Here is a 13,760-nt window from a genome sequence, read left to right on the forward strand (position 1 = left end):
TCCTATGTTAAATGCCCCCATTCATGGTTATGGTGTATATCCTTCCAGGCAGACCTGTAGCATCTGGATTCAAATCAATAGGACAAACATAAAAACTGTAATGTATCAATCTTTAAGCATCTTTATCAGAGAATACCTCTCTAAATTCTCTAGAAAATGTTGGCATGCTAACAATTAGTATAGGGCAAACAAGAGCATGCATAAGTACAATTTGTGAATAATTGTAAACATGTTCTTGACACCATCGGGATGAAAACGTACTTTTTTTCTTCCACTTAATCTATCACTATGTTATAGATACACAAGCAAGGAGTACCTAAAATCAGCAGGAAAACAGGGGAACTAGTTATATCAAATTTAAGAGACTCAATACGCCCTTGTGCAGTGTCAAAAATCACAAACACACTGCATCAGATGTGATGTGCAGCGGTATGGTCTACCATGTAAACTGGTTCTGGTACAAGCTTAGATCCATGAAGCAGAGTGGGCTCATCATGAAGCTTATACAAAACCTTGGATTTCAAATAAGGCATAATAGGGAAAGTTATAGTTTGGGACAAAAATGGGTAATGTAATGCAATAAGCTTCAGCAACAGAAGGATGTCATTGCCTTGGATTTAACAAACCTGAAGGTTGATGACGGGAAGCTTGTGAATCAATCATAACCACTAGCATTGCTCTGTGCAACGTTACATTAAACTGTTTTGCAGCCTGTCATGCTACTACAGAATGCAGACACCATTTACAAATCAGGCTTGGCTCCATCCCAAAAAGAGCAGTCCAGCCCAAACTGCTTGGTGAGAGCTCTTCTGCACAGGACCACAAGCATCTTCAGACATGTTTCAGCCTCATTGAGACTCATCACTAAGGTGTAGCTTGGGTCCTTAGGCACAGCAGTTATGGGACCCATGTCGGTGCATACCTGCCGCACTCAGGTGACATTAGCAAAGCTGAAGGATGATAGCTTGAAGATTTTGAATCAGTCATAACCACTGTCATTTTTCTGAACAACCATCTAGGCCATCAATGTTCAGTCTGTCATGCCCTTCTAGAAGGGGAGAAAGCCAATGTGCAAATCATGCTTGGTCCCATCCCAAAAGAAGAGGCAGTCCAGAGGTAATCTCTTTCTCTTCTCCTCTCATCTCCTTCCTCTTCCTTCCTCTTCTCTGCTTGCCACCACTCCCTCGACACTTGACCAGTTTCTCATACCTCCACCAGTCCTCGGCGTATCCTGTAAACACATAGAGTTTGCCATGCCCTGTCTGTCAACACCTGCCTCCTCCCCCTGAGTGAGCGGCAGGTCATGTGATATATATGAGCATGCTCAGTCACTGGAATCTCTTGTAGTCCTTACTTCCTGAAGGAAGTCTTTTAATAGGTTGGTGGCCATCTTCAATCTCTTGCATGTTTTTCCTGGTGGATGGGCATCAGCTGCTGCTCTCTTTCCCTCTTCCCCTTGGGGTTCGATACTTATATCCTTTGTATCAAGGAGGTCTGTCTGTGTGCTATAAAGTTCTTTTGAAGAGTTTGGAGGCTACAAAACCCTTTCTTTTATATGTTGTGTGATGTTGGTGTTTCCCCTATTGGTTTTAAAGGAGGGGTGGTTTCAGGAGATTTCCCAAGGGTTACTTGTAGTCTGGGTGTCCGGTTGCTGCACTGGTGAGGGTGGAGCTTTCCTCTTCTACCGTGGGTATTAAATTGGAGCAAGGAGTGAGTTCTCCATGATCCTATTTGAGGTGAGAAGAGCACTTATATGGATTTCCTAGGACCTCCTGAAAGTCTTTCTGGGCCTGGCTCTGTAACTGTGTCTTCTGGATTCATTCCAGGTTGCTCCTCTGTAGTAGATAGGTATTATGGTACATGTAGTTCCTCTCTGTTGGGTTTGTTGGCCCGGGCTTGGGAAATGCCCTCCAGGCATACTTACTGACTTCGAGGACCTAGGGATGTCCTTCCCAAGTCCATGTTACGATGACCTTGAGGTCACTTCATCCCATTATGCACCAATACAAGTCTGTATTGTCGAATGAATTCTTGATTCATAAATTCACCAGAAGCCCCTGACTTTTAAAGGGCTGCAACTTCGGTCAAAGCAGACTAGTAAAAAAAAAGCAATTTACATTATTAGGAATGGATTTACTATAACAACCTTAGCTCGACTGATATCCTTTAATTAGGATCAGGAATTGGCGGCAGCCGACAATTCAGGATACTTCCTCACATGACTGCCAGCAACATATGCATACATTTTCCTGCTGCATACAATCATGTTTAGTGGATGCTAACCATGGTCTTTCAACAACCAATGCCAAAGAACATACCTCCCAACCCTGCATAAAAGGTGGCCGTGGTAGACACATCCGTCAATTGCATTGTTGCGTTCATTGGTGAACACGAGTGACATACCTCACCACATCCAAAAGTTGCTTTTTACGTGACAGGTGTTGCAGATGTGCAGTTTGTGCCAAATGATGCTGCTCAAACGTTGCTTTAGACGGTGTTAAAAGGTATCCCAGTATCGGTAGCATCTTCACAAAGATGCGACCGTATAAATGCAACTTTCAGATCCCCAGTCGGGAGCGGTTGAAGTGTGACTGACACTATGCCAAAAATTGTTGAACTCTTTTGGAGTCTCCTGAAAAATGTTAAGGGGCGGGTACAGACATGTGCTAGTCACAGGTTATTAAGTAAGATCCCGCGACTAATAGATTAATTGCTCCCATGGGTCCGTTTTGATGGAGATAAAATAAATGAATTGCTCTTTTATAAGAATATAGACCTTTCTGCTGGAACACTGTTGAGAGTGTGTGAGTAAAAATGGTGTATAGTGTTTTAATCGAATCCTATACATTGACTCCCCATATATGGGATCTTTTATCTTTAGAACCTTTATAGTGAATGTATTTGGGGGTGGGCTAAAGGGTTATATTTTTGTGCCTGCATCAGATAAAACTGCCTCTAGGTGCCAATCTGAACTGGCAGCAAGACATGGCGCTACAGGGAAGCGCACACCTCCCTAGAATGCTTGGTGGACGCGCAGAGTTTTCTCATGTGCGCTTGTGCTTTAGCTTGTTCTGAAACGCGTGCCCCGCTTGTGCCATTCCGGCACATGGTTAACATCCGTGTTCAGAACTAAGCAAAAAACATGCCAGACAATCAGAACGCCTGAGTGTTTCATTCAGCCGAGTCCCTCATGACAAAAAGGTCTAACCTGAGCTCCTAACCGCCCTCCTGTCTACCTTGACACAGTTCTTTCCATTTTTGAGTTGGAGGTAGCAGGTCCCAGCACCTGTGTGGCTCTAAGCAATCCAGTCTTTGTTTGTCTGAGAATCTCCGGTGGATCTGTCTGGGCCGCTGCCTCCACCGCTGCGCAGAATGCATGTGAACCTTTGCCGTTCATATTCATGACAAACTGGAACGTTAGAGGTCACTGGAGGAAAGGGTTTCACCATTGGAGGCGGTGCCTTCCCATGCATCAGACTACCTGCTGGAGTCTGAGCCTCTTGACCTTGAGATGTCAGCCTGAATGAAAGTTCAGATGGCTTTTGCAAATTCTTTCTTTTTTCCTCTGAAGTCTTGCTAAATTTCCAGTTGTTTAATTTTCATGTCTATTTTACCGAGGAGATGTGTGCACTGGCTTGCTGGAGGATAAACCAAACAGACAACTTACCAGTAAATTGTGATTAACATCTGTATTCACTTCCTGGGGGCGGTTGAATTAATGGCTTGACAGGGGAAGCAAGGGTGTACAGCAGAAGGGGGTGGACTACTTGGTCATACTATTCAAATCATGAACTGCAGAGGAAACAAATTAACCAACCAAGAACGAGTGGTTCTCTATTTCTCTAACCCTGGCTTGACCCATCTGGGCGAGATGTTTCCAAGGTTTCCCTTAAGTAACACTTCACCCCAGGGCTCCAGTATTCAGGGAAAACGGGTTGGAGGACCCCAAAAAGCACTAGGGAAGCACATTGTGGATAAAAGTGTCACGCTGCAGGATTAACCAAACCAAGTGCAAGGGTCTTTACAAAGGGGGCATTCTGTCCCAGTACAAATGCAATTCTATATTCTGGATTCTGGATCTCCCACTCTAGGGGCCTCCTTCTTTTCACTCTCAGCCTCAGAGTGTTTTACGCCCCCCAGCACGATTCATTGTTTCCTTTGATGATTACTCCAGGCAGAGATAGAGTGGCCCTCTGATCTCTAATTACCCTCCTAGGCTCTGTAGATAGAAACACAGCGCATGCCTATCAGCCAGAACGTATCACTCTCCCTAGCCTTAGGGGATACTTAAATGATTAACAGCATGAATTTCTTCCACCGACTTGGATGTTTCTCACTCACCAGTCAAGTGTCACCACCCTCGTTGGCTTGAGTCCCAGCTTTCTAGATCTTGCCCTAATAGAATGCTACATTTTCTTTCCAAGCTCAGGTGGTCTTTGGGCTCCACAAGGTTCTGGGAATAGCCCTTAGTAGGCTGATCACAGGCCTTTCTTTCCCAATGCCTCCAAGCCCTTGCCAGTCTATTCCTTACTGCCTGATCTCCCTGGGGATAGATAGGGGTCGCTTGCTCAGCCACCCAATCGTCATGCCCCCTCTCATGGTCTCTGATGCTACACCAACTTGCTGGAATACTGTCCTCACGTCCTGATTGTTGACTTCTTTCTGATTCATTTTAAATTCACTAAGGTTTGCAAATGGTTGGGCGCACACTCTCCTGCTTGAATCGGATCAGAGTATTGTAATGGTCCCACCTATCCTTCAGGTGTTTCCCTTCTCCCTTTCAGGACTCCCATGTGTACTGCGACTTTCTGTTTACTATGTTCACTAACATTGAAAACAATAGGCTGGTCACCATGTTAGAATCAGGCAGGCGCCTCATGGCATCAGGTGTCGCCACAGGTCACTCCACCTCTATGCTCATGACTGTTCTGTGCTGTGTCCTCACCGAGTGGCTAACTGCTTTTCTGTGCTTCTATGTTCATGCTCACCCGCTGAAGTGCCTCACTACCCTGGTGTCTGCCGAACCGATGGGCGATGACTGTTACGTCTACTGTACTGTCCTGGTCATCACCCTCAGGCTGCTGATGTATGTGTGTCTTTTCTCTGTCACAATTTACTTGCCAGGATGTGAGTGCATGGGACCTCAAGTGGTTACTCAGATAAGCCATGTAACCAGTGGCCATTTTGTGAGAGCTGGCATTCAAATGGGGTTTCGGGGCTTCCTGGTGTTTAGTGTGTGGAAGGGCCTCTGGGGACGCTCCCATATACCACCTCCAAGGGTTGTATCACTTAATGGGTGGATTCCACTGGGCCGCAGAGAGCCTCACTTCTTCTCCATTGCACTCCTACAGGTGACTTCGTTACTACACCTGAAGGGTAACATGTAGTTCATGCACATCCCTCATTTCATTGACAACGGAGTGACTAACTGCATGTGCAATTGCGTTTTGCATGACACAGGATACAAGCCAGAGCAAAAGAACACCCCGGGGCAGCCAACCTCTGCCCTGCAATACTTTCACAGACTACAGTATGCAAGCATCCATTGCGGGCAGATGTGAAGCCATGCATAACAAGGCGCCCAAATTATGTGCAGTCCTAACGTGTTTTACATTGAACGCAACGTATTTAAAAACTCAAAATAGTCACCCGCCATCTCGTCTACATGTCCCACATCTATTTTGACTCACCCTGTGCTGCATGTAATAGTAGAAAGTGAAATTTGGCTTGGCTGTTCGGACGGAATAGTTGAGAGGTTGTGATAGAAATTTGAAATAGGATTCTAGGCATTGTTTAGGAGAGATTTCTGACGAAAGGTTTACTCCGCCAATAATTAATCTGACTAATTTAATTTAAGGCAAATAATGGTTGATGCAAATACAATCTACTCAATTTTGGGTTATGTCTTAAAACTGACAATTTTAAACAAGTGGAACACCCTGCTCCCTTACCATTTCCCCCTTCCCTATCTCACTCGTCACCCCTTCCCTATCTCACTCGTCCCCCCTTCCCTACCTCACTCGTTCCCCCTTCCCTATCTCACTCGTCCCCCCTTCCCTATCTCACTCGTTCCCCCTTCCCTATCTCACTCGTCCCCCCTTCCCTATCTCACTCGTTCCCCCCTTCCCTATCTCACTCGTCCCCCCTTCCCTATCTGACTCGTCCCCCCTTCCCTATCTCACTCGTTCCCCCCTTCCCTATCTCACTCGTCCCCCCTTCCCTATCTCACTCGTCACCCCTTCCCTATCTCACTCGTCCCCCCTTCACTATCTCTCTCGTTCCCCCCTTCCCTATCTCACTCGTTCCCCCCTTCCCTATCTCACTCGTTCCCCCTTCCCTATCTCACTCGTCCCCCCTTCCCTATCTCACTCGTCCCCCCTTCCCTATCTCACTCGTCCCCCCTTCCCTATCTCACTCGTTCCCCCCTTCCCTATCTCACTCGTTCCCCCTTCCCTATCTCACTCGTCCCCCCTTCCCTATCTCACTCGTCACCCCTTCCCTATCTCACTCGTTCCCACTTCCCTATCTCACTCGTTCCCCCTTCCCTATCTCACTCGTCACCCCTTCCCTATCTCACTCGTCACCCCTTCCCTATCTCACTCGTTCCCCCTTCCCTATCTCACTCGTCACCCCTTCCCTATCTCACTCGTCACCCCTTCCCTATCTCACACAGTGTAATCACAGGCAGAAATGGAACTCCGACAGTATATGGATAGGAAGGGAACGGGTAAATGTAAATACAGCACCAATACCAGAGTGGGGGATAACGCTCGCCCAACCGAGTGTAATAAGGTCAAATATCATAGCTCAGAACCAGCCACGCCATCGCCTAGACAGACAGGAAAGACAAGAGAAAGAATATACCTACCCGTATGACAACCAGATACACACACCAAGAATTACAAGGATTAAGAGACATATAAACCACTAACCCAAAGCTCAAATTTCTGCAAAAACTCACACAACCACTGCTCACAGAGCAAACTGCACGCACTTCACCACACTGTAACAACAAACAATCAACACATAAATCGCACAAACAACACATGAGGGCTCGCATCGATCCGATATTCACACCGTAGGTCAGGGCACAGTGAAAACCGAACGAAAGCTGCCGACCGGATAGCACCTTCTCACTTTCCTGCACCCTCTTCTCCCTACTAATCCACCCCCTTGTTTACAGATCCGCCTAAGCGCCTGGGGACCAATTCCGTTGGTGACGGTGCTCGGTATAAATACCTTTAATATTAACATTGAACTCTGCTTTCTTTACCAGCCAATAACCTCCTATCATCAACGACCTTTTTTTTTACTTTTCTTTTACAGGGGGAGGAACCGATTACCTAAATCTATTTCCTTCCCATGCTGAATCCTACCCAAACCCACTCTTCCCCTCTCTCTCAACTACAAACATACCTTTTGCTGAAATTGTCCTGCCGCTCGATTGCATTTATTGTTCTTATTGAAAGAACATTGTGCTTCTAACAGAAACACTTAGCTTAGATAAGACAGGACACCATGTGCCTTAAACATCAATACGGGTATGGATGAGTAGCCCGCCTTTGAAGATGGTTGGGGGGGGGTGGACTAGGTAACACTTAAACAAGGGAATAGACAAAGTGATGGAGGTAGTAACAAAACAGGGTTGGGAGAGTGAAGCGGCGGGTGGGGGTCAGGGGCAGTCTGGAGAGAGAGGTTTTTGTCTTACTGTCTTACTCATGCATTCTTTGAAGTTCTACTTTCTTCAGATCGGAAGATATGAGATATTTTTCATCAATGTTTTTCACCAGCTTTTTCTGCAGTAAATATATGTGATCAGGTTAGTACCAAGGGCGCCGGTCAATGTACTTAATGGGCTTTGAAGAATTATTTTATTTTCTTCAAGAGAGGATTACTGCAGCCTTTATTGAAAATATACACAAATAATGAGTTCCTTGTCCTATACATTACATTGGCTTTGCATTGAAGAATGTACTCCTACATTTTCTCTGTGTTCCAATTGAATTGATTTCATTTCGATAAGAATGCATTGGCTTTAATAATCATGAAAAGTTTCAAATTATCCTACCAAATCACATTACAGAATTATCTGAGGATACTAAATGAAATCCATTTAGATTTAATGCAGTATTTCATATGTACTGCTGTGAGGACGTCCATATGATTGATGCTAGTTTTGATTCTGTTTATAAACCCACAACAGGGAATGTGTCTGTCAATAAAAATAGTCCGTTTTAAAAACTGCAAGGCCAGCCATGATGAGCGCGAATGTGGTAGCCCCCATTAACGCTGCATGTGTTTAACAGGGGCACAGCCCAATTGCCATACCCGGCACAAGTGGACATATGTACAAACAATATTTCTGCACATATCCCCCTTTCAATGACAAGCTGGACAGTGACTCTTCTGTTTTTATATGTGTGTATATTTGTGCAAGTATCATTGTATTTGCAATTGTGCAGATGTATACTAACTGGACTATTATTGCCATCTGATACCATGAAGTATAAACTGCACTGCAAATTAATTTGTCAAATTGCTCATGTTCTCGCTAAATTCTTCATATCCACGCCTGTTATGAGGATGACTTATTGGTACTGCTCTGTGGGTGATTTACCAAGGGTCGGGCTCCCGCCCTATCAGCTCATTGGTGGGATCGCTCTGTGGTATGCTATTCCTGGGGGATGTTACCTCTCGCTGTGCCTTCTGGGATAATATGAGGCATATAATAATGTTCTGCTTCTGGCAACGGTGGAATATGCATCAGCGACGTGCAGCCTGTACACATAGACCCCTCCCCCACATATGAAAACTCATGTTGGATTTGCCCCATAATAACAGTAAAAATATAACAGTATACCGACTGGAAGAAAAAATGTGCACAATGCATGCAACACTGCACCCTTTCCCCTATAAGAATACTCATCATCATGTTGGCTTTGCCCATAACACCAAATAAAATGCTCTGACCACTGTAGGCAAAATATTCATGCTGACAGCACTAATGACCCCACTCACATAAGAACAAAATCCCACCAAAGAATGCCATGCCACGCCACTGAATGAAAACATGTCCAAACTGGCTGCACCAATGTAGGGCAGCATGGCCATGTAAGAAAGTACACTGGTTGTTTTTTCTTACAATGCCAGTAAAAAGATGTCATGCCACTGTCAGAAAATATGGCCACACTTGCTGCACCAATGTAGGTCATTATAGCTACGAAAAAACACTCATCATGTTGGCTTTGTCCATATATAGCATTAAAAAAGCACCATGCCTTTGTCATTGTCAGAAAATATGCACATGCTGCCTGTACTAATTAGCCCTCCACAATCAGAGGCCCACTCCAGCCCACGAGCATGCATGCACTTTCATACAAACACCCCTGTAACACGCATACTATCTCATTCCGACACAGACAGACACACACACACACACACACACACACACACACACCCAAACTCACTATTTAATTCACAAACACACCTACACAACATACAAACTAGCTCATTCACAACGGCACCTACATAACATATATTGCATTCACAAGTGCATCCAGAAAACCTGTTGTGTGTATTTGTACATACAGGCAAACATTGGTTTGGAATGGTTTGCCCAAAATCTTTTCTTTCAAAAATAGATAGGCAATATTTAAAAAAAACGATTGGCATTTTTATTTTCGAAGTCCCTGTGTAAAATTGTGAGCAATTCAAGCTCAAAGATAGCACATGGGGGCATCCATTTTGTGAAATGGATGTCCGCCGCTGTGCTCGCTTTGGCTTTTGTGGCACTAATGAAGGAAAAGCCAGCCAGCTGTAGTAAACAAAAGCTACCACTGGGTGGCTTTTCCTTCATTGGTGCTGTACGCGGGGGACGGGGACCGGAGACTACAGGCAGAAAAGCTGCTTAAATAAAAATAAACACTGCCTGCGTTTTTTTTTCTAAGTTTTCCGGGCTGGAGGAGCCCGGAAAACTTAGAAATAAAACGGCAGCTTTAAAAACATTGTATTTATGTTTGCAGAAAGAAAAACCGCAGCGTTTTCAAACACAACCGCGTTGTGTTTCTGCCTGCCGTGGCTATCACTTTGGGTCTCCGGTGCTCCCCCAGGAGAGCACCGGAGACCCAAAGTGAAAGCCAAGGCAGGCAGAAACACAACCTGGTTGTGTTTACATGCTGCGGTGTTTCTGCCTACAGCTGATTTCCCATTTGGGGCTCTCTGGCTCCCCATGGGGGGAGGAGCCTGAGAAACTCAGAAAGAAAAACCACAGCGTTTTCAAACACAACCTCATTGTGTTTCTGCCTGCCGTGGCTATCACTTTGGGTCTCCGGTGCTCCCCCAGGAGAGCACCGGAGACCCAAAGTGAAAGCAAAGGGAGGCAGAAACACAACACGGTTGTGTTTACATGCCGCAGTGTTGCTGCCTAAATCCCCACGGGGAGCCCTAGAGCCCCAAATGGGAAAGCAGATTTAGGCAGAAACACTACGCGGTTGTTTTCCGCAATGCTAAATGCTGCAGTGTTTCTGCCTAAATCTGCTTTCCCATTTGGGGCTCTAGGACTCCTGTGGGGAGCCCTAAAGCCCCAAATGGGAAAGCAGATTTAGGCAGAAAAACAACGCGGTTGTGTTTGAAAACGCTGCAGTTTTTCTTTCTAAGTTTCTCAGGCTCCTCCCCCCGTGGGGAGCCCGGGAGCCCCAAATGGGAAATCAGCTGTAAAAGCGACCGCAAACATAAATCAGCTGTAAAAGCGACCGCAAACATAAATACAACCATACATGCCAAAGTTCCCAATTTAGGCAGGAGACTCCCGATTTTTTCATTTAAAACAGTACTATTTGTTACTGTCTCCTGCCTAAAATAACAATATCCCCAAACCATTCCTATGGGGAAACTGCACTCTCCCGATTTCGGTGCTGAAATCTCCCTCTCAGGGGCTTCAGAATGTTGGCATGTCTGATACAAAGTTTTTAAAGCTGCGGTTTTATTTCTAAGTTTTCCGGGCTCCTCCAGCCCGGAAAACTTAGAAAAAAACCCACAGCTAGTGCTTATTTAAAAAAAATAAATATAGCACCTACCGAGATGCAGCTGCAGCTTTTCTGCCTGTAGTCTCCGGTCCGTGTCCTCCGAGTCCCGGCACCAATGAAGGAAAAGCCACCCAGTGGTAGCTTTTGTTTACTACAGCTGGCTGGCTTTTCCTTCATTAGTGCCGCAAAATCAAAAGCCAGCACAGGCGGGCATCCATTTCACAAAATGGATGCGCCCATGTGCTTGCTTTTGCACATTTTTGAGCTTCAATTGCTCAAAATTTTACATAGGGACTTTGAAAAAAAAAATGCCAATCATTTTTTTTTAATATTGCCTATCTATTTTTGAAAGAAAACATTTTGGGCGAACCATTCCTTTAAAAGGTGAAACATTTGAGGAATTTGTGGCTGCCTGTTTTGATATATCTGACTAATATACATTCAGAATATTATAAAATGCATCCGTTGCACTATATCAAGAGAATGTCATGGGAGATCATCCCCATACTCTCTCCTATAATTGCGTTGTATTTAATAAAACAATGCATGTTGTAGAGAGGAGACAGGAAGCGGCTGGTGTAGAGGTCGAGGTGTTGTTTATTCCAGTACTCTTCAGTTGCAGATCACAACTAGATCTCATCATCAGGAGTAGGTGATAGCAGAAGGAGAACTCACCGGACCTCCGTTCATGCAGCTCTACAGGATCAAGTGACACTCATGGAGCACACGCACCCCTGACATGTCCAGGGCTACAGGCACCATCCCATCATTCAATCTGTGTCCATCAAACATGGAGTCATTCAGGATACAACACATTTCATGTGAGGCTTGTCTTGCTGCAAAACACCTTTTTACTCAATTTAAAAATGTGTTGGCATAGACGCCTTGAGTCACAGTTTTAAAACCTATCCCCATAGTTTGTTCATTATGACCCAGTGTCATTTGTAAAATGGGCACTTCAGATCTACCATGACACAACATCATAAAATCCAACCTTTTGCTGAACCCTGGCCCGCTTCACAGAAATACACCATTTGGCTGGATTGTAATGGGTGTACAGCAAGTGTACATATCCACACGCTGGGTTTCAGTCTCCTGTCAAATGATGCTACTAATGGTGCTCTGATTTTGACATTTGGTTGATGTACACCTTTTTAGCATGAACATTGACTTCACTACATGAGAGCCGGTGGAATGTTTTTACTAGCCTTCATTCCAAATACGCATTACTCATTTCTTTTTCAATCCGGCATTATAGCCCTGCATGGGCACAATGTCAGTGTTCCCTTGACAAGGCACACGTGCGCCTCTCATGACCAACCGTGAATGCTAAGGCCATTTTATCTCATGGGCATCTGGCTCTCCCCCGATCATCCACCTGTGATGGCACAATCCAGAGAGTCTGCTAAGGGCCATGCCTACCAGGTTCAGGAAACAAACTGTCCAGGTGTGCTCCCCTACCCCCCCACCCCCTTCCAACTTCCATCAAAGGGATCGTAGAAAGCCGATTTCCCCGGGTTTCATCACACTGTCAGTGCATACTCTGAAAGAAGAGGCATTGCTTTCACTCTTAAATGGTGCAGAACACAGCTAGGAACGACAAACAGCTTTTAAATGAGAAGAACCAGCGGTGCCCAATTAACAAGTCTTTTACACACAGAGCTCACGCTGTCTGAGGGCAGGCACGGTAGAGCAGTTTTAAAGCAGAAATTATGTACACCCACCACTTGTACATCCGAAGGAACTCTAGAAAGGAAGTCGAGGAGTTCATTGTTGTCGATCGTATATGGGCTCCGGATCTGTTTCGTAAATTTGTTGATGCCTGAAAAGTAAAGGTTTAGATGTCACTGTAATCATTTGTCTTTTCAAATCGTTGAATGACTAGAAAAACATGAAGATTGTTAGCAACAAGCGCACATATTTAATGCGGCTTAAGCACAAACATTCATTTACTCAACTTTGGAACTGAGCTCAGCTTCTGAAGAATGGATGCGTTTTCTTCAGGTTATCATTGCACTTGACCAATAAGCAGTACAGATATATTTAATGACTGCCATGGCTGATCAGTGCATGTGTGGCGGTGATATGCCTGATACAAATAATTATGTTCGGGGGAGAGCTGATCCCTCAATGATTGTTCAACAAGCAGATTAGGAATTGGGGCCTGGTATTGGGTCCTTGCTTGAGTGCTAAGCCCCGTATCCCATAGCAGGCGGTGGGCAATTCAGAGGGCCCACATTACTGATCACTTTTCTATAGGAGCGATGTGAGAAGCTGCGACTGACATCTGAAATCACCAAGTTCTTAAGAGGAGAGGCACAGCGCACAGGTTTAGGGCCAATGCATACTGTGCTCGTGTGGAAAAAACCTCAACACAAACGATAATATAAGAGCTGATTAATATTATTATTTATTGCTTTTAATGCGCAACAAGCCCTCAGATCTCAGTGCGCATGACCTGATCTGAACCCCATAGCTTTTTCTAGCAGGATACTGAGCTTGCCCAAAACCTTCTTATCTCACCCTGTGAAGATAAGTTGGCTGCAAAGAAGTGTGGATGGTAGAGAAGGTATATTGATATGATAGGTTATTTATAACGTGCTTAATACCCAGAGGTTTCTAAGCACAGACCTGGGGATCGAGCATGCTCTGTTTCCAAGGCGAGCACGTTGCCCCTGAGCTATCCTCCAGAGATTGTGACTGATGAGAGAGATGTGTAATACTGTAGTCCTTGGG

General features: G+C 45.0%; 1 protein-coding gene across 3 annotated transcripts in view; it reads right to left on the reverse strand.

The window, feature by feature from the left end:
• The window catches only part of MCTP1 (multiple C2 and transmembrane domain containing 1), a 3,303,831-nt gene that overhangs the window by 24,344 nt on the left and 3,265,727 nt on the right, over positions 1-13,760 (reverse strand). For all 3 annotated transcript variants that reach the window (XM_069627643.1, XM_069627644.1, XM_069627642.1), the window contains one exon: positions 12,749-12,846. In XM_069627643.1, coding sequence (XP_069483744.1) covers positions 12,749-12,846 — 98 coding nt within the window. The remainder of the gene's footprint in view (positions 1-12,748; positions 12,847-13,760) is intronic.

The sequence above is a fragment of the Ambystoma mexicanum genome, chromosome 6p (assembly GCF_040938575.1).
Source record: "Ambystoma mexicanum isolate Mex_15411 chromosome 6p, UKY_AmexF1_1, whole genome shotgun sequence".
NCBI lineage: Eukaryota > Metazoa > Chordata > Amphibia > Caudata > Ambystomatidae > Ambystoma > Ambystoma mexicanum.